The 25,091-nt window shown below is 46.3% G+C and overlaps 1 protein-coding gene across 1 annotated transcript in view; it reads left to right on the forward strand.

Annotated features, from left to right (window-relative positions):
* The window catches only part of PLLP (plasmolipin), a 37,976-nt gene extending 13,117 nt beyond the window's left edge, over positions 1–24,859 (forward strand). Inside the window, exons 2-4 of the mRNA XM_007520102.3 lie at positions 15,535–15,708; positions 21,619–21,741; positions 23,917–24,859. Of these exons, the coding sequence (XP_007520164.1) occupies positions 15,535–15,708; positions 21,619–21,741; positions 23,917–24,033 (414 nt within the window). The 3' untranslated portion in view covers positions 24,034–24,859. The remainder of the gene's footprint in view (positions 1–15,534; positions 15,709–21,618; positions 21,742–23,916) is intronic.
* Positions 24,860–25,091: the final 232 nt, after the last annotated feature.

Here is a 25,091-nt window from a genome sequence, read left to right on the forward strand (position 1 = left end):
GTATAACCATTATGATATCTACCCCACCCCTCTCCCTCTCTACCTCCTTCTCTTATCTTTATCTCTGGCTCTATCCAACAAATAAATAATATTTTCAAAAAGAAAATAGTAAAACAAAACAAACTAACTAATAACCTCTTACCTCTAATAAAAACATCCTGGGAAATGGCACAGTTGATAAAGTATTAGACTCTCAACTGTAAGGTTATGAGTTCAATCCTTGGCATCACATGTACCAGACTGATGCTGTCATTCTCTTTCTCATTAATTAATATATAAATTATTTTGAGGGTTGGAGGTGGTGCACCCACTTGAGTGTACAAATAACCAAGCACAAGAACCTGGGTTCAAACTTCCAGTCCTCACCTGTAGGGAGAGAAGCTTCATGAGCAGTGAAGCAGAACTACAGGTGTCTCTCTTTCTACCTCCTGATCTCCCCTTCCCCTTTCAATTTCTTTCTGTCCTATCAAGTAAATAATTTTTTTTTAATTTAGAATTTATTTATTTATTCATGAGAAAGGTGGAGAGAGAGAAAGAACCAGACATCACTCTGGTACATGTGCTGCTGGGGACTGAACTCGGGACCTCATGCTTGAGAGTCCAATGCTTTATTCATTGTGCCTCCTCCCAGATCACAAAAATCTTTTTAAAAAAATATTTGTTTATTCCCTTTTGTTGCCCTTTTTGTTTTGTTGTAGTTATTGTTGTTGTTGTTGTTAGATAGGACAAAGAGAAGTGGAGAGAGGAGGGGAAGACAGAGAAGGGGAGAGAAAGACAGATACCTGTAGACCTGCTTCACCGCTTATGAAGTGACTCCCCTGTAGGTGGGGAGCCCTGGGCTTGAACCAGGATCCTTACGCAGGTCCTTGCGCTTTGTGCCACCTGCGCTTAAACCGCTGCGTTATTGCCCGACTCCCAAATCTTTTTTTTTTTAAGGAAAAAAAAACCAGCAGGGCCACCCTATGAAATAGTAAACAATGCCCAGGTTTTGCCCAGGCTTTTCTGATAGAAGCAAGGTGCAGACTTGTATGCATAGAACACTATCATCTGTGTGAGAGAAATCCACACAGGAGAGAGAAAAACAGAGAGAGGAGTCTGGAGAGATGTGTAAGAAATCTTTCTTGGGAGAGTCGGGCGGTAGCGCAGCGGGTTAAGCGCACGTGGCGCAAAGCGCAAGGATCCATGGAAGGATACCAGTTGGAGCCCCTGCTCCCCACCTGCAGGGGCATGGCTTCACATGCGGTGAAGCAGGTCTGCAGGTGTGTCTATCTTTCTCTCCCCTTCTCTGTCTTCCTCTCCCCTCTCCATTTCTCTCTGTCCTATCCAACAACAACGACAACAATAATAACTACAACAATAAAACAAGGGCAACAAAAGGGAATAAATAATTTTTTTTTTTAAAAAGATATCTTTCTTGGTTGCTTCTGGGAAAGTAACCAAATCTCAGGGGATGAGAGTGACACACTAAAAACACCATTGTCTGGCCAATCATCTCACATGTTATTAATTTCAAAATTAACCTATCAAGACATCTCTCAAATAAATAAGATCTGGAGTAAAACAAAACAAACAGTACAAGTAATTTGTAGGTATGGCAAAAGTCTCAGAGATGGCATTCAGGCCCAGAGAAGAGACAATTTCTGGGTAGAGAGAAGACATGTCCAGGGGCTGTCAGTGGCGCATAGGTTAAGTGCACATAGTATGAAGCACAAGGATCCTGGTTCGAGCCTCCAGCTTCCCACCTGCAGGGGCGTTGCTTCACAAGTGGTGAAGCAAGTCTGCAGGTATCAGTCTTTCTCCTCCTCCTCTCTTCCTCTTCCTCCTCCTCCTCTCCTCCTCCTTTCCTCCTCCTCCTTTCCTCCTCCTCTCCTCCTCCTCCTTTCCTCCACCTCCTCCTCCACCTCCTCCTCCTCCTCCTCCTGTTGGCACCGAGGCTCAGCAATAACCCTGGAGGCAATAAATAAACAAACAAATAAAAGGGAGGACATGTCCTACCCACAGTAGATCAAGGTCAGATTGACCCTGAAGCTGTCCGTAGGGGTGGGGGCTGCTGTTTCTGTCCACATTATATTTGGCCTTGGTATGTCTTCACCAGCTCAACTGGTGAGTTGCTTGCGGTGGAGTTCAGTGAGGACTAGACCTTGCTTTCTTGCTCTCAAATGGTGTGAGCAAACCTAGGGGTGCTACTTTGGTTTCCAGGGCAATTAGGAACCAGGGTGGTTTTTCTTATGAGTCTAATGGGCCCAACCCTGTACACCAAGTGGCCCTTTGCTGTTGGGCTAGGTGTCCCTCCTATTTACCCAAGGAGGTGTAGCCTGGGTGGCATCCCAGAACCTCACAGTAAGGTCAGATAGGGCTTCCTATTTCAGCTGATAGGAATAGACCTGGGCCTGTTTTGGGACATTCCATTGTGTGTATGGGGAATGGGGAGTGGTGTCACACTTCGGAACAGACCACTCCATGTCAGGTTAGATTTCTGACAGTTAACATGGGGTGGGATTTGCTCAAGGTCCTCTGAAGCCTTGGAGCCAAAGTCAGCATTCAAGCCAATGTCTGGGGATGGAAGATCAGTGGAGCGGGAAGACCCTCACTGCAGACTGTCCCCCACCCTGCAACAACCTACCACTAAGGCCAGACCTCTCCATAGCCAGCTCTCCTGCTTGAGGCATTGGCACAGGGAGTGTGGGAGTGTTTGTTTATTTGTTTTGGCACCAGAGTTATCACTGTGGCTTGGTGCCAGCACAAGAAATCCATCCACTGTGCCTGGTGGCCATTTTTTTTTTTTTTTTACTCTTTTTATTTGATAGGACAAAGAGAAATTGAGAGGAAGCAGAGAGATATACAGGGACCTTGAGAGCTTGTTTGGAGGTTCTAGCAGGGGAGCGCAGCTATCATATACCCTCGACCGGAAGACCGGTCCATCTCTATTCGGGGAAAGCCGTCCTCTTCGACTGAGCATGCAGCTTCAGGAGGGATGCACGTGGAACGGTGAGGGAGGAAAGGGACACCTGCCTAGCCAGCCAGATCAGCTGAATCAACCCTGGCGATCAATGGGGTAACAGATGTTGCAGCCAGATCGCCCTCACATCCGAGAGATATACAGGGATAAAGAGAGATACCTATAGCATTGCTTGTGAAGTGTCCACCCAAACCCCGGCCCTTCCCTGGAGGTGGGAACCAGGGGTTTGGATTTGGGTCCTTGCACCTGGTAACATGAGCTCGATTGGGTGCATCATCACCCACCCCCAGGGAATGCTGGGAATACCAGCTCTGCCAACCTTTCTGTCTCAGGTTTCTGGCCTACCCCCACTCCCATCTGTGCTGGCCAGCAGGGTAGGAATGCTGCCTCCAAACAAATTGGTCCCCAGAGATATGTCTCTGCCTTCTGGGAGGTGGGCTCTGTCCCCTTCTGGGCATGTCCTTTCATGGCCCAGAGCTCACCCCTCAGGATGTGTGATCTCAGGCCAGACCCACCTCTTCCAAGAGCCTTGTTTTCCTCACCCATAAAGTGGATCAAGTTGAGGGCTGGCAAGATGGCACACCTGGATAATTCACCTGCTTTGTTGTGCATGCAACCCAGGTTTGAGCCTAGCCTCCACCACATCTGGAGGAAGTTCTAGTGCAATGATATCTTTCCTTCTCTTGTTTTTTTTTTTTTAAATTAAAATATTTATTTTATTTATTTATTCCATTTTGTTTCCCTTGTTGTTTTATTGTTGTAGTTATTATTGTTGTTGTTGTTGCTGTTGGATAGGACAGAGAGAAACGGAGAGAGAGGAGGGGGAAGACAGAGAGGGGGAGAGAAAGATAGACACCTGCAGACCTGCTTCACCACTTGTGAAGCGACTCCCCTGCAGGTGGGGAGCCAGGGCTCGAACCAGGATCCTTATGCTGGTCTTTGTGCTTTGCGCCACCTGCGCTTAACCCGCTGCTCTACAGCCCGACTCCCTCCTTCTCTTGTTTTTATGCTTGTTTGCTTTATCAGTTCTGGTTTATGGTGATACTGGGGATTGAACTCGGGGCCTTTGGTGCCTCAGGTATGGAAGTTGTTTTTGTTGTTGTTATTGTTTTTATAACTACTATGCTTTCTTGTCAGCTTCCCCCACCCCCCTCTTTCTATCTGAAAAAAAAATTGTCTTGAAGCAGTGAAGCACTGGTGTCAATAGCTAAAAATCAGAAAGAGGAACCAGGTGATACAGCACCTGGTCGAGTGCACATATTATTACATACAAGGACCAGGGTTCAAACTCCCGGTCCCCACCTGCAGGGTGAAACTTCATGATTGATGAAGTAGTGCTGTACGTGTCTCTCCCACTCTATCTCCACCTTCCCTCTCAATTTCTCTCTCTTTCTAGTAAAGTACAAATAAATAAAATATTAAGCAAAGAAAATATTTTTTTTATTTCTTCCTAATTTGTATTTTTACCAGAGCACAGCTCAGCTCCAGCTTATGGTAGTGTGGGGAATTGAACTTGGGACCTCAGAGCCTCAGGCATTACCATTGTGTTTGCACCACCATTGTGCTATCTCCCCTACCTGCAAAGAAAATATTTTTTAAAAAAAATCAGAAAGAAGGGCCAGGTGGTGATGCACCTGAGTGAGTATACATGTTACAGTGCACAAGGACCCAGGTTCGAGTCCCCAGTCTCCACCTGCAGGGGGAAATCTTCACAAGTGGTGAAGCAGTGCTGCAGGTGTCTCTCTGTCTCTCTTCCATGTCTATCAACCCCTTCCCCCTCAATTTCTGGCTGTGTCTAGCCAATAAATAAATAACGATTAAAAAAAAGCCAGAGAAAGAAAGAAGCTGTAATAAATAAATAAATAATCAGAAAGAAGTGGGTCAAGTGCTGGACTTACAAAAGAGTTGACTGTGGGGCCAGGTAGTGGTGCACCCAGTAGAGAGTTCATGTCACAAGGCACACAGCCCTGTTCAAGATCCTGGTCTTCACCTGCAGCGGGGAAGCTTCATGGCTTATGAAGCAAGTGCTGCAGGTATATTTTCTCTCTTTCTTTCTTTCTCCCCTCCTCTCTCAATTTCACTCTGTCTTTATCCAAAAATAAATAAACCTATATATTAAAGTGTTAGGCTTAGAGGGAGAAAGCCCTGAGAGCAAAGCATTGATGAGGTGGGTGGGGCACAGTGAAGAGGTGAGGTTGGAGGAGAATAAAGGCCAGGGCCTGAGCTGGGTCTCTGCAAAGGCCCAAAGCCTCCTGGCCTGGCTGTATGTGTCGACGCACAGGCAGGCTTTCTGGGCTGGGCTAGAAGGTCCCCAAGGAAGCAAGTAGGGGAGGAGAGAGCAAGGTCTGTATTTCTGGCAGTTCACTGAGGAGAGCCACTGCTTGCCCAGGGAGTCAGGGAAAGGCCTTGGGCCCTGCCATTGCCTGTCTGGAAGAGACTTGCTTGGTCTCTGGCCATAGAGTGTGGAGTGGGAGTGAGAGTTGGGGTAAGCAGGAGGGAGTTTGAGCGTTATGTTAAAAGACCTTTCAAGGGGCTGGGCAGTGGCTCATCTGGTTGAGCACACACATTATTACATTGTACAAGGACCCTGGTTCAAACCCCAGATTCTCCCCTGCAGGGGGAAAGCTCCACAAGCCGTGAAGCAGTGCTACAGGTCTCTCTCTCTGTCTCTCCACCCCCCTCTTTCCTATCAATGTCTCTTAGTCCTTTTAAAGAAAAAGAAAAAAGAATGGCTGTCGGGAATGGTATAGTTTGTGCCTGCACTGAGCCCCAGCAATAACCCTGGTGGCAAAAGACACAAAAAGAAAATAAAAGAACTCATCAGTCCTGAGTGACTTCATGGTGGAGCAGCAGAGAACCTGAAGTTAGGAGATTCTCAGTTTGAGCCCCAGAACCACATATGCCAGAATGATGCTTTAGTCTCTACCCCACCATTCTGCTCTCATGAATAAATAACTATTAGTTTTATTTATTTATTTTTACAAGAACACTGTGGGGCTTTTGTTCATGGTGGTGCTGGTGATTGAACTTGGGATCTTAGAGCCTCAGGCATGAAAGTCTTTTTGCATAACCACTAGCTATCACCAGGTCCCTTTATTAAGTGTGTGTTATCCAGGGACTCAGCCATTTGCACTGACTATTGCACTGTTCCTGAGCTGACTTTTTCCTTTTTTTAATTTATTATTATTAGCATTATTATTGGTTATCTCCAGGACTTCACCAGTCTGGGTTGACTTTTTTGCATAGAGTGCAATGGAGTGGCAGACAGAGGGAAAGGTACCATATACCAAATCTTTCTCCAGTGCTCAAACCTGGGCCCACACATGGCAAAGCAGCACACTATCCAAGTGAGCTATTTTTTAAATATTTTTTATTTATTTATTCCCTTTTGTTGCCCTTGTTGTTTTATTGTTGTAGTTATTGTTGTTGTTGTTGTTGGATAGGACAGAGAGAAATGGAGAGAGGAGAGGAAGACAGAGAGGAGGAGAGAAAGACAGACACCTGCAGACCTGCTTCACCGCCTGTGAAGCGACTACCCTGCAGGTGGGGAGCCGGGGTTCGAACCGGGATCCTTATGCCGGTCCTTGTGCTTTGCGCCACTTGCGCTTAACCCGCTGCGCTACAGCCCGACTCCCGCAAGTGAGCTATTTCACTGGTCCTCTCTTTTATTTTTAGCTGAGAGAGGGAGAGAGAGAGAGAGAAAGAGAGAGAGAGAGAGAGAACTGTTCCATCATCCATAGATCATCTACTGGTGCTATGAGGTTCCCCTGTGGTGTTGGGACTTGAATCTAGAGCCTCAAGCTTGGTAAGACCCACACTCTATCAGATGAGCTATCTCCTGGGCCTTTTTCTTCCTTCCTTCTTTCCTTCCTTCATTTCTCTTTCTTTCTTTCTTTCTTTCTTTCTTTCTTCTTTCTTCTTCCTTTCTTCTTTTACAAGAGTACTGCTCAGCTCTGGCTTATGGTGGGGGGTGTGTGTATGGGGGGTTGGAGATTGAACCTGGGACTATGGAGCCTCAGGCATGAGAGTCTCTTTGCATAACCATTGTACTATCTACCTCCCTCTCACCCTCTTTTTTCTTTTTACATTTTTCTTCATCTCCTTCTTCACCAGAGCACTGCTCAGCTCTGGTGTATAGTGGTGCAGCGGATAGAACCTGGGACTTTGGAACCTTAGGCATGAAAAGTCTGTTTGCCCAACCATTATGCTATCCACCCCCATAGCTTTTTCCTTTCTCCTTCCTTTTCTTCTCCTTCTCCTTTTCCTTCTCCTCTTTCTGCCCTTCCCACCTCTCCTCCAGATTTATTTACTTGTTAATAAGCAAAAATAAAAGACTAAAGAATCTTACTATCATATGTAGTACAGGAGATCCAACTCAGGATCTTATACACACAAGGCCTGTTTTCTGCCACTTAACCTCCCCAGTCACAGGAAGATAGTTCTAGAATCCTGAGAGAGACCACTTAGGAATGATGGCAGCAGTGAGCTCCTTGACATGCAAGGTGCAAGCAAAAAACTCTTCCATCTCTTAGATTAGGAACACACACACACACACACACACACACACACACACACACACACCTCTTAATTCTGAGACTGAAGAGTCAGGATCAACAGGGAAAGTGACAAAGGTGGCATGTAGGCAGCCCTGGAGGTGACTCCTGCTCCTCCTCACAGCCAGAGGGGCGGGGACTAGGGTGGGAGACTGGGCCTTGGCCTGACTCCCTCCTGTACTCCTGGTATCTGGTGCCTGGTGCAGAGCAGAACTTCTGTTTGGTGGCTCATTTTTGTTCTGTTGACTGTTTGGTCACCTTGTTTTCTGACTCAGGTGCCTGTTTCCCAGATAAGGAGAAGCGGGCAAATGGCACAATGCCTGGGCCAGCCTGCTGGGCTGGGCTCTATGTAGGTCTTGCTCCTGGCTGTGATGGCCCCAGATCTCTCCATGCTCAAGGTGTACAGCACAGGGACTTGAAGGAGCCTTCCTGAAAGTCCAGAGAGGGGGCGGCATATGGAGTTGTTGTGACCAGCCCAGGCGCCTGGAGCCTCTGTCCCCTGCGCCTTTGTCTCCTATGACACAATGGATGGCTTTTTGTCCCCATAATGTCTCTTTCACTGCAGGGAGAAGGACTGGGGGTGGCTGTGGAGGTTGGGTCTGGCTAGGGCAAGTTCTGAGTGTCCTCAGCTGCCCAGATGTGTTCCTGTGAGGGGGAACCCAAGAAGGGTTCACATGTCTTCCCAGGCCTCACTTTCTTGGTTGGTGCAGCGGGGTGAAGGGCGTCTTTGAAGCTGGCGGTAGGCCCTTCCCTCCCATTGTTTCTGAGACCTTTGGCTTCCTGGCCACTTTTGAAAAAAACTGAAGTCTCTGCATAAAAATTCAGGTTTTGAGGGTCTCTTGAAAAATTACAAGTCTGGCTTATCCAGGCTTACATTCCTTTGGGCACCAGCAGGCCATTCCTAGTCCACCTCAGTCGCTTCTGTGACCTCCCTGAATAAAGAGTCCAGAAAGATTAAGGAATTCCCGCAACTCCACTCAGCGAATCTGCAGGGACCTGACTTGTTCCAGGAAGTGGGGATGATGATGGTGATGATTTTGTCATTGTAGAGGCTTCAACAAAGTTGCTACAAAAGGAGCTAGATGGTGGAGTACTCAGAGAAGGGAGAGCGTAAAGATCTGAATTCAAGCCCCTGGTCTCCACCAGTGGGGGGGGGAACTTAATGAGTTGTAAAGCAATGATGCAGGTATATATGTCTCTTTCTCTTTCCCTCTCTATCTCTCACCTCCTCTCAATTTATCTCTGTCTTTAAATAAATAAATAAATAAATAAATAAAATAAACAGAGAAATGTGCTGACCATCTTTGTGCAGGGGAGGAGTTAGCTTAGTATTCCAACAAGAGAGAGAGGACTTTTGCTCTCCCTTCTCTGCTCTCAGGGGCCAGCACTGAGAAGTGTGGAGCCACAGGCTGAGGGGAGCCTTGATCACAGCTGGCCCCCTCCTTGCGCCCACTGTGTGTGTGGGAAGACTGAGGAGGAAGTGAGGGAAGGACTCTGCTAGGGCACCTCAGCCAATGTGGAGTGGACATAGCGCAGGTCCAGGAGGCACTTTGGGGCTGGTCGTGGGTCACCACTGAGTCGTGGGCCACCCCCTCATAATAAACCCAGCTGCCTTATCTGACACCGGCGGGCCCTTATCCACACCTTTGCCAGGCACTGGGCCTGGTGCAAAGGTTAGATATGCCCTCTCCTGTGAGGCCTCCACTATGGGAGGAGCTGCATGGCCGCTACCAGCTGAGTGAACTGGCACTAGAACGGACTGGAAATTCACATTTAAGCGTCTTGGCCATAGAGCATGTCATGAGTGTTAAGTTCCTGTTGGGTGTTCATCTAAGTACTTCACCTGTCTTACTTCATTTCTTTCTCTCTTTCATTCTTTTAAATGTATTATTATTTATTTATTTATTTGATAGAGACCAAGAGAAAGTGAGAAAGGAGGGAAGATAGAAAGGGAAAGAGATAGAGAGACACCTGCAGCCCTGCTTCACCACTTATAAAGCTTTCTCCCTGCAGGTGGGGACCAGGGGATTGAACCCGGTTCCTTGTGCACTGGAATGTGTGCACTTAACCAGGTGCACCACCACCTGCCCCTATCCCCCCCCCACTTTAAGATTTATTTATTGAGAGAGAGAACCAGAGTGTTCTGGGAGGAGGTATTAATGGGTAAAGTGCTAAACTCTCAAGTATTCAGGTCCTGAATTCAATCCCTAATAGCACATGTACCAGAATAATGTCTGGTTCATTTTCTCTCTCTTCTGTCTTTCTCATTAAAATAAAATATTAAATAAATGAAATACTTAGATAGAGAGAGAGATAGAACCAGAACACCACTTTGGCACATGAGATGCTGAGAATTAAACTCAGGACCTCATGCTTGACAGTTCAGCACTATATCCACTTTTTTTTTTTTTTTTACCTTCAGGGTTATTTTCGGGGCTCAGTGCCTGCACTATGAATCCGCTGCTCCTGGAGGCCTTTTTTTTTTTTTTTTTTTCCATTTTGTTGCCGTTGTTGTTGGATAGGACAGAGAAAAATCAAGAGAGGAGGGGAAGACAGAGAGGGGGAGAGAAAGACAGATACCTGCAGACCTACTACACCACCTGTGAGGCAAGCCCCCTGGCAGGTGGGGATCTGGGGACTCAAGCCAGGATCCTTACTTCCATCCTTGCGCTTCTTGCCATGTGCACTTAACCCATTGCACTACCCCCTCCCCCGCCCCCGGCCCCTGTATCCACTTCTTTCTGTATTGTTGGGATGTCATTTTTCTACACATCATGCAAAATTGTGTCATGACTTTTCCAACAACCCAATACTTTACTTCATCACAGACCACCCCTCCCACTCTGCCTTCATGTAGCTAGTTGGGCACATTTTGGAGATGAGGACACTGACACACACAGCTAAAGCAACGTGCCCAAGACTACGTAAGTTTGGAATCTGGAAAAAGAGGAGCTTGAACCCAAGGAGTTAACAGGTTATCCTCCAGAAAGGGAGCCAGAATGCTTGCATCACAGAGGATATCAGATAGTTAAGTCAGATCACAGCCTACACCCACGGATCCAAAGAGTGACTACAAAAGATTTGGTCACTTCCTAGTCACCTCCCCCCATCCTGGCAGGGGGTTTGTTTTTTATTTTAAAAAATAAAATAAAATAAAAATCCTTAACCTAAAGTTCTTTTGTTGGGGGAACAGGGTATGCTTTATTTATTTATTTATTTATTTATTTATTTATTTATTTTTAATACTTATTTAGCTGCTTGGATAATTTTCTTATTTATTTGTTTGTTTTAACCAGAGCACTACTCAGCTCTGGTTTATGGTGGGGCAGGGGATTGAACCTGGCACTTTGGAGCTTCAGGCATGAGTCTCTTTGTATAACCATTATGCTACCTACCCAACTTTTTTTTTTTTTTTTAACTTTTCTACATAGTTTTCTCAGCAGAACTTGTCTGCAGAGGTGTAGCTGCTGCTTCAAAGAGCTGAAAAGGTGTGTGTGTGTGTGTGTGTCTTAGGGACTCCTGCAGAGAAATAGAGGGGCAGATGGACATGGAGGCACGCTTCCCCACACAGCTCCCCCTTTTTGTCTTTGCTCACGTCACCCTCCAGTGCCATCTTATCCTCTTGTCCAAGTTGTCAGAGGCCCCTGTCCTTTTCTCTCCTTCCCAATGGATTTTCTGTTTATTTATTTTTGTTTTGTTTTGGTTTGGTTATTGCTGAGGCTCAGTGCCTGCACCATGAATCCACTGCTCCCGGAGGTCATTTTTCCCCCTTTTGTTGCCCTTGTTGTTGTAGCCTTGTTGTGGTTATTATTGTTATTGATGTCGTTCATTGTTGGATAGGACAGAGAGAAATGGAGAGAAGAGGGGAAGACAGAGAGGAGAGAAAGATAGACACCTGCAGACCTGCTTCACTGCTTGTGAAGCAACTCCCCTGCAGGTGGGGAGCCAGGGGCCTCGAACTGGGATCCTTATACCTGTCCTTGCGCTGTGTTCCATGTGCGCTTAACCCACTGCACCATCGCCCGACCCCCAGATTATTTTTTTAATGTTTCATTTATGCTGAACAGATAACTGTTGAATGAATGAATGAACATAGAGAGCTGCACCTGCCAAGCATTGCTCAGAGGGAGGGAGTTGGAGTTTGTGTGAAGACTGGCCTGGGTCAAGTGGGGACCACTGCCATGCTTTTTCCTCACAGCTGCTACCTTCCTCTAAACACTGGGCCTGGGCTGGCAAGATAACTCATCTGGATAGTGCATCTGTGGGAGCTTTGTCATGGTCAGGACTCTGGTTCTATCCTTGCCTCCTACACACAGATGCTGTAGTGCCTGTCTTTTTTTTTTTTTTTTTTTTCCCCATATAAAGTTTAGATAGACCGAGGAGCAGAGGGAGAGAAACCATGGCACTGAAATTTCCTTCAGTCTGTTAGGAGCTGTCCTTCCCTGCCTTTCCCCTTCCTTCCTTCTTCCCTTTTTTTTTTTTCTTAAATAGATTTGTTTTTCATTTTTATTATTTATTTGATTGAGACAGAGAGAAACTGAGAAGGGAGAAGAGATAAACAAAGAAGGAAAGAGACAGAGAGGTACCTGAGGCCCTGCTTCACCACTTGTGAAGTTTTCTCCCTGCAGGTGGGGCTCAGAGACTTCCCTCTCCTTCCTCCCTTCATTCCTTCTTCCACTACCAGGATTATCACTGGGCTCATTGTTGGCATGAAGAAACCACCACTCCCAGTGGCCATTTCTTTTTCCCTTTATTTGATAAGAGAGAAACTGAGAGGCGTTTGGGGGAGATACCCAAAAGATACCCAAAGAAAGACACCTGCAGCCTTGCTTCATGGCTCATGAAACTTCCTCCCTACAGGTGGTAACCAGAGGCTTGAACCTCTGTCCTTGCACATGGTTACATATGTGCTCAACCAAAAGCACACCAGCACCCATCCAGTCTCTCTCTATCTCTTTAATATTTCTCTTTTTTTTTACTTACTTATTAATTTCTTTTTAACAAGAGCACTGCTCAGCTCTGACTTATGGTGGTACAGAGAATTGAACCTAAGACTGTGGAGCCTCAGGTGTTGAGAGTCTCTTTGCATAACCATTATGCTATCTACCCCCAACCTCTCTCTTTCTGTCTGAAAAAGTTGACTCAGTGAGGTGAAGCCCTAGTGACAAGAACAGCTGGAACAGTGGGCCTTGCTGTTCTATATGGGACCATAAGAAGGACCCCACCTTCTTCTAGAGGGGTCTGTGTCCACAGAGTGTAGGCAATGGCTTCTGCAGCTGCCAGAGATAAGTGTCTCTAAACTTTACATCAGGCTCAACCTGACGCTGTTGACTGGCTACGGAAGAAGGGCAAACGCTAGAAGAAGAAGAAGAAGTGTCTCTCTGAAAAGCATCAGCATTTATCTCAGGGTGCCCCATCCTGAGCGGGGTCTACTTAGGATCCTAGGCTTGGACACTTCTTCCAAGTTCTTGTGATTGGGAGGGGGCCAGGGAGAAACCAGTTGGTCTGGTTCTGGTGGAGGAATGGACCTTCTGTGTTCTGGGGCAGAAACCAATGCAGCTCCTGGGCATGGGGCCAGTGCTGAAACACCGGCAGGAGAGACCTTCCCACTGCTTATCCAGTAGCTTCATCTGCTGAGACTGTGTTTGCTGGTCTGGAAATGCACTCAGGTGGGAGCCAGGCCCATGGAGCCCACGGAGTCACTGAAGTTTCTCTTATAAATAAATATTTTAAAAAGGGCAACAAAAGGGAATAAATAAATATTAAAAAAGATTTTTTAAAAAGAAAGAACCAGAGAGGAGAGGGAGATAGAGAGGAAGAGACAAACCCACTTCACTACACAAGCGGTATCCCACTCTGTAGATGGGGAGCAGGGTTTTGAACCCCGGTTCTTGTGCATATAATATATGCACTGAACCAGGTGCGCCACCACGCGGTTCTCCATAAATCAACGGCTCTAAGTAAAGAGCAGTGACCTCCGATGGAGAAATCAGTAAAACCAAAGGGGAGATGCAAGGGACACTAAGCAGTTGGCATTGAGTCTGTGAGTGAGCAGCATTGAGAACTACCAGGTATACGTCAGTGTGAGTCAAACTGATCTTCTGGGATGTTTTCTGCTTGTTTATTTATTTTTTTAAACTTAAAAAAAATTTTTTTATTATCTTTATTTATTGATTGGATAGAGACAGTCAGAAATCGAGAGGGCAGAGAGGGATAGAGAGGGTGAGAGACAGAGAGACACCTGCAGCACTGTTTCACCACTTGTGAAGCCTTTCCCCCTGCAGGTGGGGACTAGGGGCTCGAACCTGGGTCCTTGAGCATTGTAATGTGTGCGCTCAACCAGGTGCGCCACCACCTGGCCCCTTTTTAACTTTTTTTTAAACTATTTTTTAAAATATTTATTTATTTATTTATTCCCTTTTGTTACCCTTGCTGTTTTTTTTTTTTCATTGTTGTAGTTATTCTTGTTGTTGTTGATGTTGTTGTTATTGGCTAGGACAGAGGGAAATGAAGAGAGGAGGGGAAGACAGAGAGGGGGAGAGAAAGATAGACACCTGCAAACCTGCTTCACCACCTGTGAAGGGACTCCCCTGCAGGTGGGGAGCCCGGGGGCTTGAACTGGGATCCTCATGCTGGTCCTTGCACTTGGTGCCACGTGCACTTAACCTTCTGCGATACCACCCGACTCCCTCTGCTTGTTTATTTTGATAGGACAGAGAAACTGAGAGGGAGAAAGAAAGACACCTAAATCATGCTTCACCGATCATGAAGCTCCCCCGCCACACACATACACACACACACACACACACATTCACACACATACACTCACACACACAATTCACACACATACACATACACACACACACACATTCACACACACACACACACACACACACACACACACACACACACACACACACACGTGGAGGCCAGGGACTAACTTGTTCTGTAGAATTCCAGGGGTGCACAGTGTACCTGACTGGGAATGATAAAAGAGAAGCTTCCCATAGTGTCCCCCAAAGCATATGGCCCCTAGTCCCTTATCTCACCTAGATGCGGTTGTTATATTCCCGTTACCAGAGAGGCCACCAAAGTACAGAGACGTTACATGCTTATCCAAAGTCACACCATTAGCCAGGAGAACTGTGTTTAAATCAGGAAGTTAGGGGCCCAGAGAGACTGTTGAACTTTTTTTTTTTTTTTTGCCTCCAGGGTTATAGCTGGGGCTCAGTGCCTATACTATGAATCCACTGCTCCTGGAGGCCATCTTTTTTCCAGTGTTGTTGATGTTGTTGGATAGGACAGAGAGAAACTGAGAGAGGAGGGGAAGACAGAAAGGGGAAGACAGAAAGGGGGAGAGAAAGATAGACCCCTGCAGACCTGCTTCACCACTTGCAAAGTGACCCCCCTGCCAGGATCTCTGCACTTCACACTGTGTGCACTTAACCCAGTGTGCTGCCGCCTAGCCCTCAAGAGTGTTCGGTTTTTACAGTGGTTGCCTTGTATCATGTATGTCACCTGGGTTTAAACCTTGGTAAGGGAGGAAGCTTTGGAGCTCTGGTACCTACCCCTCCTTTAAGATTTTATTTATTGATTGATGAGAAATATAGGAAGAGAGAGAAAAACAACCATACATCACTCTGGTACACGTACTGCTTGGGATTGAACTCAGGACCTCATTCTTGAGAGTCCAGTGCCTTATCCACGGTGCCACCTCTTGGACCACACCCCTCCCCTCTTTATCTGAATGAAAAAAAAAAAAAAAGGCATAGGTCTGATTCCTGGCACAACATATCCTGGGGCTGTGGCTTCTCTCTCTGCCCCATGTAACACTCCCTCTCTTACGTATAATGCTCTAAATCTTTCTCTCTCTCTATCATCTATCTCGCTTTCACTCTCTTCTCTCTCTGTTGTATAATAAGTTTTCTTTACTGTGACTTGTAGAGGAAAGTCCATGGCAAAGGACAGGTGGCCTCCGGTCAGGGGTTCAAGGTGACCATGTCCCTCTGTCACCCTCTTCAGGTGCTGGGACTGCTGGTGTGGGCCCTGATCGCAGACACCCCCTACCATCTGTACCCGGCCTATGGCTGGGTGATGTTCGTTGCTGTCTTCCTTTGGCTGGTAACAATCATCTTCTTCATCCTCTACCTGTTTCAGCTGCACATGAAGCTGTACATGGTGCCCTGGCCACTGGTGGTGAGTCTGGAGGGGCCCTGGGGTTGGCTCAGGGTTGACCATGAGTAGCTGTGATGGTGTGATTTCTCCTATGAGGTGGGAGGGCTGGATTCTGCTGGTCCTCAGTCAGGGAGGACATGAGGAGGCCTGACTTTCTCTAGGGAAGGGAGTACGAGCAAGGGACTTTATTGTTCAATTTGATGCCAGGAAATAAACTCATGGCCTTGAGCATGGGTGATTCTACTGCTGAGTGGCTTCCTTGTCCCAGTTATTTCAAATTTTTTTTTTTCTAGACAGAGGAAAAAGGGAGAGACATAGAGGGTAAAGACAGGCGATGGTGCAGCTGGTTAAGTGCTCACATTACAGTGCACAAGGACCCAGGTTCCAGCTCCCTGGTCTCCATCCATAGCGGGGAATATTCACAAACGGTGAAGCAGTGCTGCAGATGTCTCTCTCTCTCTCTTCCTCTCAATCTCCTCTTCCCCTCTCAATTTTTCTGTCTCTATCCAATAATAAATAAATAAATATATTAAAAACAAAACAGAGAGACATAACACTGCTCCGCCATCCATGGTGCTCCCATGTGGTACTGGGTTTCAGACCCAGAGCTTCATACAAGGAGGTACACTCTCTACTGGGTGATTGAGCTCCCGGCCCCAGGAGTGAGGGCTTTGGAGTGAATCAGCCAGAAATTATTTGGAAACTTGGCTGGCTTCCCTTATGGGGAACAGCTGGAATTTGAACCTGGGAGGCAGCAGGTTGGTCAGGCAGCCTAAAGGCTGGGCCGAGCCATAGTGCCCAACAGAGCTCACCGTGTGCAGGGCACACTCTGAAGAGTGTGGGGGGAGGGAGCACTACTGAGCATGTAGAAAGTACCCTAGCCAAATCCGGAGAAAGCCTCTGGTGTTCTTTCCCTGGCCCGGAAACCCCCTGCAGCTGGAATCTGAGGCTCTCAGTGAGCGGAGAGGCAAGAGAGGCACATGACTGTAAGACAAGCAAAGCTGGGACTAGGCCGCATTGTTCGCAATTGAATGACTTTCTAAACCAAGGAAACGTGAGTCATCCTCCAGACAGACCAGGTCTGTTAGATCCCCGCATCACTGGCAGGAGCCAGGCACTGTGAGCAGTGGCCCAGGCTTGAAGGGAAGACCCTGGGCAAGCAGGGGCTGACCTGGCTTCCTGCTCAGGGGCCAATTTCTACCCCACATCCCAGGGGCCTAGAAAAAGAATTCCTGAAAGATGAAGGGGCCACTGAGGCACTGATTGGGACTCCACCCACCCCGCCCTTCCAGGCCAGGAAGGTGGGGCAGTCAGTATCTCTTACACACTGAGACCGTCTAGCAGATACTGTTATGGAGTCTACATAAGGAATGATCAGGGCTACCAGAGTCGGTGGTCAGGTATTGGTGCACTCAGTAGAGCACATGTTACCATGTGCACGAAAGGACTTGGGTTCAAGACCTCAGCCCCTAACTGCAGGAAGAAGGTTCATGAGCAGTGAAGTATGTTGCAGGTGTCTTCTCTCTCCCTCTTCCCCCTTCATCTCAATTTCTGTCTCTATCCAAAATAAATAAGCAAAAAAAAAAAAAAAATTAAGGATTTTATTTGCTTATTAAAAAGACAGGAGGAGAGAGAGAAAGAACCAGACATCGCTCTAGTACATGTGCTGCTGGGAACTGAACTCAGGACCTCATGCTCAAGAGTCTAATGCTTTATCCATTGCACCACCTTCCAGACCACAATAAGATCCATTTTTTAAAAATTTTTATTTATTTTTATTTTTTTTTATGATATTTGACAAAGCCAGAAAACAAGAGCAAGGGGAGCTACAGAGGGAGAGAGAGAGAGAGAGAGACACCTGCAGCACTGCTTCACCACTCACAAAGTTTTCCCCCTGCAGGTGGGGACCAGGGGCTTGAACCTGGGTCCTTGCACATTGTAGCATGTGCGTTCAACCAGGTGCACCACCACGCGGCCCCAATACATTTTGTTAAAATCTAGAAAAAAAAAGTGGGTTATCTGGGGTGGAAGAGCTAAGCCCCCTGAGGCCAGGTATGTGAAGCGAGCCAGAAGGGAGCCCTACAGGCCCACACCCATCTGCCAAGAGCTGCCTCACTTAGTTCCCATTGAGGCTTGTGGGAATAAGGGTCTCTCAGCTACAAGGTTAAAGTTATTGTTTTACTTTTTAGATTTATGAGAGCGAGGAGAACCAGAGCACGACTGACTCTGTCACCCATAGGATGCCAGGGAGCAAACTCAGGACCTCATGCTTGAGAGTCCAGTGCTTTATCTACTGCACCATTTCCCAGACTGCAATATTACAAGTTTTATATAAGCTCCCCTTGGGTGTATGTGTGTGTGGCGGGGGGGCAGGCTGCCTGCTTTGTCATGTGCACAACTCAGGTTTGAGCCCAGCTCCCACTGCACAGGGGGCAGCTTCAGGACTGGTAACTTCCCCTCCCTCCCTGTTACTCTCTGTCCATTTGAAGAAATCATCTCAGCAATGAAGGTCCCACAGTGACAACAAAAGAAGTTTAATTTTTTTTTTTTTTTTAATTTAACCATTATTATCTTTTTTTTTTTTTTTCATGGACCTGTATTCTCCCCACCCACCCACCCACCCCAGAGTCTTTTACTTTGGTGTAATACTCCAATTCCATTTCAGGTTCGACTTGTGTTTTCTTTTCTAATCTTGTTTTTCAACTTCGGCCTGAGAGTGAGATCATCCCATATTCATCCTTCTGTTTCTGACTTATTTCACTCAACATGACTTTTTCAAGGTCCATCCAAGATTGGCTGAAAACGGTGAAGTCACCATTTTTTACAGCTGAGTAGTATTCCATTGTGTATATATACCACAACTTGCTCTGAATGACTCTGAAAATGTCCAATAGTTCTAGGTTATCTATCTCTTCATTTAGCTCCCTTATGTCTTTACTGATTTTCTTCCTGGATGATCTGTCAAGTTGAGATAGTGGGGTGTTGAAGTCCCCTACTATGATTGTGTTACTGTTAATATATTGCTGTAGCTCTTTCAGTAGAAGTTTGATGTATTTAGATGGCTTCTCATTGGGTGCATAGATATTAATAATTGTTAAGTCCTCTTGATTGACTGATCCTCTGAGCATTAAGTAGTGTCCATTCCTATCTTTTTTAATCTTATGTATTTTAAAGTCTATCATGTCAGATATGAGAATAGCTGTTCCTGCCCTTTTTTGTGGGCCATTGGCTTGAATGATAGTTTTCCATCCTTTCACTTTAAGTCTGTGTTTGTCTTGTTGCGTTAGGTGAGTTTCCTGTAGACAACATATTGTTGGGTTGTGTTTTCTGATCCATCTTCCTACTCTGTGTCTTTTAATAGGTGAATTCAGGCCATTCACATTTATTGATATCAAAGATTGAATATATTTTAACGCCATTCTTGTAGAGTTTTAGAGTGTTTTGATATATGTTCTATTTGTGGTGGTCTGGTTGTTCATAGGAAACCTTTCAGAACTTCTTTCAAGGCAGGCTTGGTGATGGTTGTTTCCTTCAACTGTTGCTTGTCTGAGAAGGTTTTGATGCTTCCATCTAGTCTGAATGACAGTCTAGCAGGATATAGTATTCTTGGCTGAAAGCCTTTCTCATTGAGCACTCGATAGATATCTTGCCATTCTCTTCTGGCCTGTAGTGTTTGTATGGAGAAGTCTGCTGCTAATCTTATGGGTTTTCCTTTGTAGGTGACTCTTTGTTTTTCTCTTGCAGCCTTGAGGATCCTTTCTTTATCCTTATTCCTTTCCAATCTAAGTATGACATGTCTTGGTGTCTTTAGGTCTGGGTTAATTCTGTTTGGGACCCTCTGGGCTTCTTGAATCTTTATGTCTTTGGTGTTGTCTAGACTAGAGAAATTTTCAGCTATTATGGCCTGGAGAACGCTTTCTTCCTCCCCTTCTCTTTCTTCCTCTGGTAAGCCAATAATGCGTATATTGTTTCTTTTGAAGTCATCCCATAGGACTCTGTTGTTGTTTTCAGCATCTCTTAATCTCTTTTTGAGATCTCTTACTTCTTCTTTAGTTGTCTCTAATTCATCCTCAGTCTTGCTAATTCTGTCTTCAGCCTCATTGATTCTGTTCTCTCTGCCCTCTACTGCTTTCTGGAGTTCATCTATTTTGTTGCCCTGCTCTGATACTGTTTTAGCTTGTTCAGCTAGTTGCCTTCTTAGCTCAGCAATTTCAGCTTTCAGCTCTCTAATAACCATGAGATAATTAGAATTTTCTTCCATATTCTCATTTGTTGTTCCTGCAGTTCTGATTACAATTTTTTCAAATTCTTTACTCACTCCTGTTATTATTTCCTTAGCTAATGTTTGGATGTTGAACTCGTTGTTTTGTGCTTTGCCCTCTGGAGGACTTTTAGCTGGACTCTTGTCCTGGTTCGAGTCTCCATTATTTTTTCTTGTTGTTTTAACCATTTTATATAAGTTAAGAGGTTTTTCAATCCCTGAGTTGGAGTTCAGTGGTGTAAAAGCCTTTTTTTTTTCCCCTGTAGGCTATGGTAGCCTGAGGGCTTTTAAACTATCAATAGGCTTCTTGGCTTAATCAATGACTCCTGACCAAGAGATAAAGCAGGGTGTGGCAGAGATAATCCAGTGGTTATGCAAAGAGACTTTCACAGCCCTTCAGCTATGCCACCGAGGTATAGGTCTTCTCCTGAGTTTCCCGGTTAGATCTCTGTGCCCTGGTGTCCCTCCCTGTTGCTGCTCCAGATTCTGAGGGTAGTAGCAATGGAGACTCAGAGTTGTACTTGGTGAGTCTCTGGGGAGTCCTTTCCTCCCTTTAGCTGTCCCCTTGTTGGTGGAGCAGACTGGAGGTGGTGTCTCCACTGACAAACTGTCGAACTGTTAGCAGTCACTTAATCTCTCCTTAGGCCCCTCTCTCCTCTCTGTCACCAGCCACGCGTGTTTGTACTCACGGGTGATTTACTGGGTTTCTGTGGTCATTCTAGTCCTGTCTTGTTTCGGTCCGGGTGGTCTCCTTTGGTATTCCTAGTTGATCCCAGAAGTTTAATTTTTTAAAAATACTTTTTTATTCCCTTTTGTTGCCCTGTTTTATTGTTGTAGTTATTATTGTTGTTGATGTTGTCATCGTTGTTGGATAGGACAGAGAGAAATGGAGGAGGGGTAGGCAGAGAGAGGGAGAGAAAGATAGACACCTGCAGACCTGCTTCACCGCTTGTAAAGTGACTCCCCTGCAGGTGGGGAGCCGGGGGCTCAAACCGGGATCCTTAAGGCGGGCCCTTGCGCTTTGTGCCATGTGCGCTTAACCCGCTGCACTACTGCCCGATTCCCAGAAGTTTTTTTAGGGTTTCATGTGATGTCTAATTTTTAGAATGTTGATTAAGAAAAAAAATCTATGGGAAGCACCAGGCATGTGTGAGATTCACTGGTTTGTAGTCTCTCTCTGCATAGACTGTTAATGAGGCTTAGGGGCTAAGACTTGTGGAAATGAAATCTCAGCCTGTTTGTTGCCTGAAGACGCCTCTGCCAGTCTGGCTTGTGGTCTTGGCCCTGACAGGGACCTAAGGTGTGGCTAGAAGGGAGACAGAGGGATGTGAGGTCCCTGGCTATAGTCCCAGCCAGAGACAAACTCAGTGCAGTGCTGACAGGAGGGTGTGTGTGTCTGGGTTAGGCTCTGAGCTGACAGGCACAGAAGTGGTCCTATGTTCTTCAGTGATCCTATGGTCCTATGGTCTCAACCCCTCTTTTTCCGTCTCTGTACTTCCTGCTCAAACAGTGTCTGGGCTGACCACTAACTGCTGGTCCCACTGCATTTCTGGTAGAAAAGACCCACAAGTCTCCCTCCCTCCATCCATCCATATCCTCACACTCCAGCCCATTCTGGTGACCCTTTTAGGTCTCACATTAAATGAAGCCTTTTCTCTCTGCCTCCCTAGTTAATGGTATTTAATGTGAGTGCCACTGTTCTCTATGTCACGGCTTTCATCGCCTGCTCTGCTGCCGTTGAGCTGACATCCCTGAAGGGTTCCCGGCCCTACAACCAGCGAGCTGCTGCCTCTGTAAGTATGGCTCCCTGGGGCACCTTTAGCTCATATGGGAGACATGGTCTAGCCACAGTCTGCACCCCTGGACAACCACTGCTTGTCCTGGTCTGCACAAGTCACTCCTGTTCTGCCAGTGGGCCTCAGGGGAGTCTGGCTTTCAGGCTTCCATAACTCAAAAGTCTCATGGAAGCACAATGGCTGGTAAATGCTTAGTGCTGGTCAAGAGTTTTGTGTTAATGTTTGAGCTGTGCTGTCAGTCACACAATGATTTGGAGTTTGTCACATGTCCTTTTAGAAATTCTGCTGAAAACAGCATGTGCCAAAACCCATTAAGCCATTTCTTTCCCATGAAGCCCAAACTTGGGCTCAAGGCCTTGCAAACATTTAACCCCAGAATTCTTCAAGTCACCCTGTGAGGGTTGGACTGCAGTGCCTTTTGAAAGGACAGGATCAAGACCAGGACCTGGGTCCTCCCACTCTTTTTTTTTTTTGTGTGTGAGAGGATGGGTTTGAAAGCAGTAAACTCAAGTCACCTAGACAGGATTTTTTATTGAAGACTGCTCATTTCTGGTGAATTGAACCTGGGACCTTTCAGGCAGGAGAGGCTTATACATAACTACTGTTTTTTTTTTTTAATTTAATTTTGGATAGAGACAGAAATTTAGAGAGGGGGAAATAGGAAAAGAGACAGAGAGACACCTGCAGCCCTGCTTCACCACTTGTGAAGCTTTCCCCCTGCAGGTGGGGACCAGGGGCTTGAACCTGGGTCCTTGCACATTGTAATGCGTGTGCTTAACCAGGTGTGCCGCCTGGGGCCACGTTAATCTTCTCTGTATCATTCCAATTTTAGTATGTGCAGCTGAAGTGAGCACCTGTTCTGACATCAACAGAATTATTAAGATTGTGCCCCAGAAAGTGGCAGAAGTGGTTAGTATGACACTGGACCTAGAAGCACAAGTTCCCAGATCTGATCCCTAGCTTTATGTGTGCCAAGGTGATGCTCTGATCTCTTTTATTAAAAATACTGAACATGGGAGTCAGGCGATAGCGCAGCGGGTTAAGCGCAGGTGATGCAAAGCACAAGGACTGGCTTAAGGATCCTGGTTTGAGCCCCTGGCTCCCCACCTGCAGGGGAGCCGCTTCACAGGTGATCAAACAGGTCTGCAGATGTCTTTCTCCCTCCTCTCTCCATTTCTCTCTGTCCTATCCAACGACAATAATAATTACAATAAAACATAAGGGCAACAAAAGGGAATAATAAAAAAAATTAATGAGAAAAAAATCAAAAGTATTGCCATGGTACACGACACTGGGATTGGAGTCGGGACCTTATGCTTTCAAGTTCAACCTTCTAGCCATGGGAAAAAAACAACAACAACAACAAAAAAACATATATTTCAATTGCTACCAGGGTTATCACTAGGGCTAGGTGCCTGCACGACAAATCCACCACTCCCAGTTTTTTTTTTTGTCTCCAGGGTTATTGCTGGGGCTCGGTGCCTGCACCACAAATCCACTCCTTCTGGAGGCTGTTTTCCCCGTTTTTTTGTGTTGCCCTTGTTTTATCGTTGTGGATATTATTGTCATTGTTGTTGGATAGGACGGAGAGAAATGGAGATGGGGAAGACAGATACCTGCAGAACTGCAGTGACTAAAGTGACTCCCCCTGCAAGTGGGGAGCCAGGGCTCGAACTGGGATCCTTATTCCAGTCCTTGCACTTCTTGCCATGTGCGCTTAACCCACTGTGCTACTGCCCGCCCCCCCTTTTTTTGACAGAGAAACTGGAGGGGAGGAGAGGGAGAGACACTTGTAATACTTCAATGATCAAGCTTCCTCCCTGCAGATGGGGACCTGAACCTGGGTCCTTGCACATGATTATGTATGTGCCATCACTCAGCCCCAAATATATGTATTTTAAAATGAAATCTGATATATCTAACACAGCGTCTACCCTTTAGCCCAGACACTCAGTCTGTGTAGTTAATGGCTTTCCACAGTATCATGGAATGTCAGCACCCCAGAACTTGCACCCATCAGCTTCCCAATAAAGGGTTATCAAATGACTACATGGCCAAATGGGAATTGACATGGCTGAGGGGTGGACTGTCACTCAGGGCTGCACAGGGCAAGGCTGGTCACATTCCTCCCCCCACCTGCAGGTGGACTCAATTTTGTTCTCTTCCTCTCAGTTCTTTTCATGTTTAGTGATGATCGCCTATGGAGTGAGTGCGTTCTTCAGCTTCCAGGCCTGGCGAGGAGTGGGCAGCAATGCAGCCACCAGTCAGATGGCTGGGGGCTATGCCTAAACCAAGTGTGTTACAAGACCCACCTTGGGGCTCAGCACTGAGCTGAGTTACAGTGCAGGGTGCTCTTACAAGCCTGTGGCCCAAGCCTTTTGTGGAATAATTCTGGAAGGGTCACCACTTGTTCATCTCTGCTTGTCAGACTCAAGCTCACCCAACACTCCTAAAGAAGAAACAGGTCTGATCCTGGGGTTTGGCTCAAGTCCAGCAGGTCTATGGACTGGAAGAGGCCAGCAGCTGAGACCTTGTCCCCAACCCCCTTATTCAGCAGAAGGTGACGGGGGATATGGGGTTTGCTCTCTGCTTTGCTTGAAGAGGGCTTCTCTGTCCCAGCTGGGATCCAGCCCACTTACCATCACTAAATGCACTAACAAAGACTCCAGCACAAAATTCTGGCCCATTCTAGAATATGCCTAACAAGCAATGTGTATTTATCTTAGTCTTTGTTCGGGGAATGCGGAAAAGCTCATGAAAGTGATCTGATTCCTTAAAGCCCAAATCCAACTCAACCCTCCCCTAAGTCAACACATCGCCTGTAGAGGACAGCTGTAGAAAGAGGCCTCTGATTTCTTACAGAAGGGGCTTTCTTTCTGGATTTTCAAACATAGCAGTTATTTAAAGACAGAATGATCCTGATGTCCCTCCCTTTCCCAAGTCTTTGTAATACTCCCTTTGGGAAAGGCCAACACCCATGCCAACTGCTTCCTGATCCTGTTGATTAGACACAAGGGACAAAGGAGGGAGGGAATATGGTTTTGCCTGGTGAAGTGTCATGTGCCTGGGTGGTAACTTTAAAAAATAATAATAATAATAAAGATGCAAGAACTTATTTGGAGGTGATGTTGGAAACTCATGATTATCGATGATTCTTATAAACTCCAGGCCAAAACAACTCAGATGGCCTAGATAATGACAGCACTACCAACTCTGGAGCAGGGCAGCACCACCAGTCCCTTCAACCTGAAGTAGGCTGGCCATCTTCATCTTACCTGCTCTGCCCGGAGCCGTGCTGGCTCTTGTTAGTTGTCCTGCAGAGATCTAACACCAACCCTCTTTATTCT

Source organism: Erinaceus europaeus, chromosome 2, assembly GCF_950295315.1.
Source record: "Erinaceus europaeus chromosome 2, mEriEur2.1, whole genome shotgun sequence".
In the NCBI taxonomy this organism is placed as follows: domain Eukaryota; kingdom Metazoa; phylum Chordata; class Mammalia; order Eulipotyphla; family Erinaceidae; genus Erinaceus; species Erinaceus europaeus.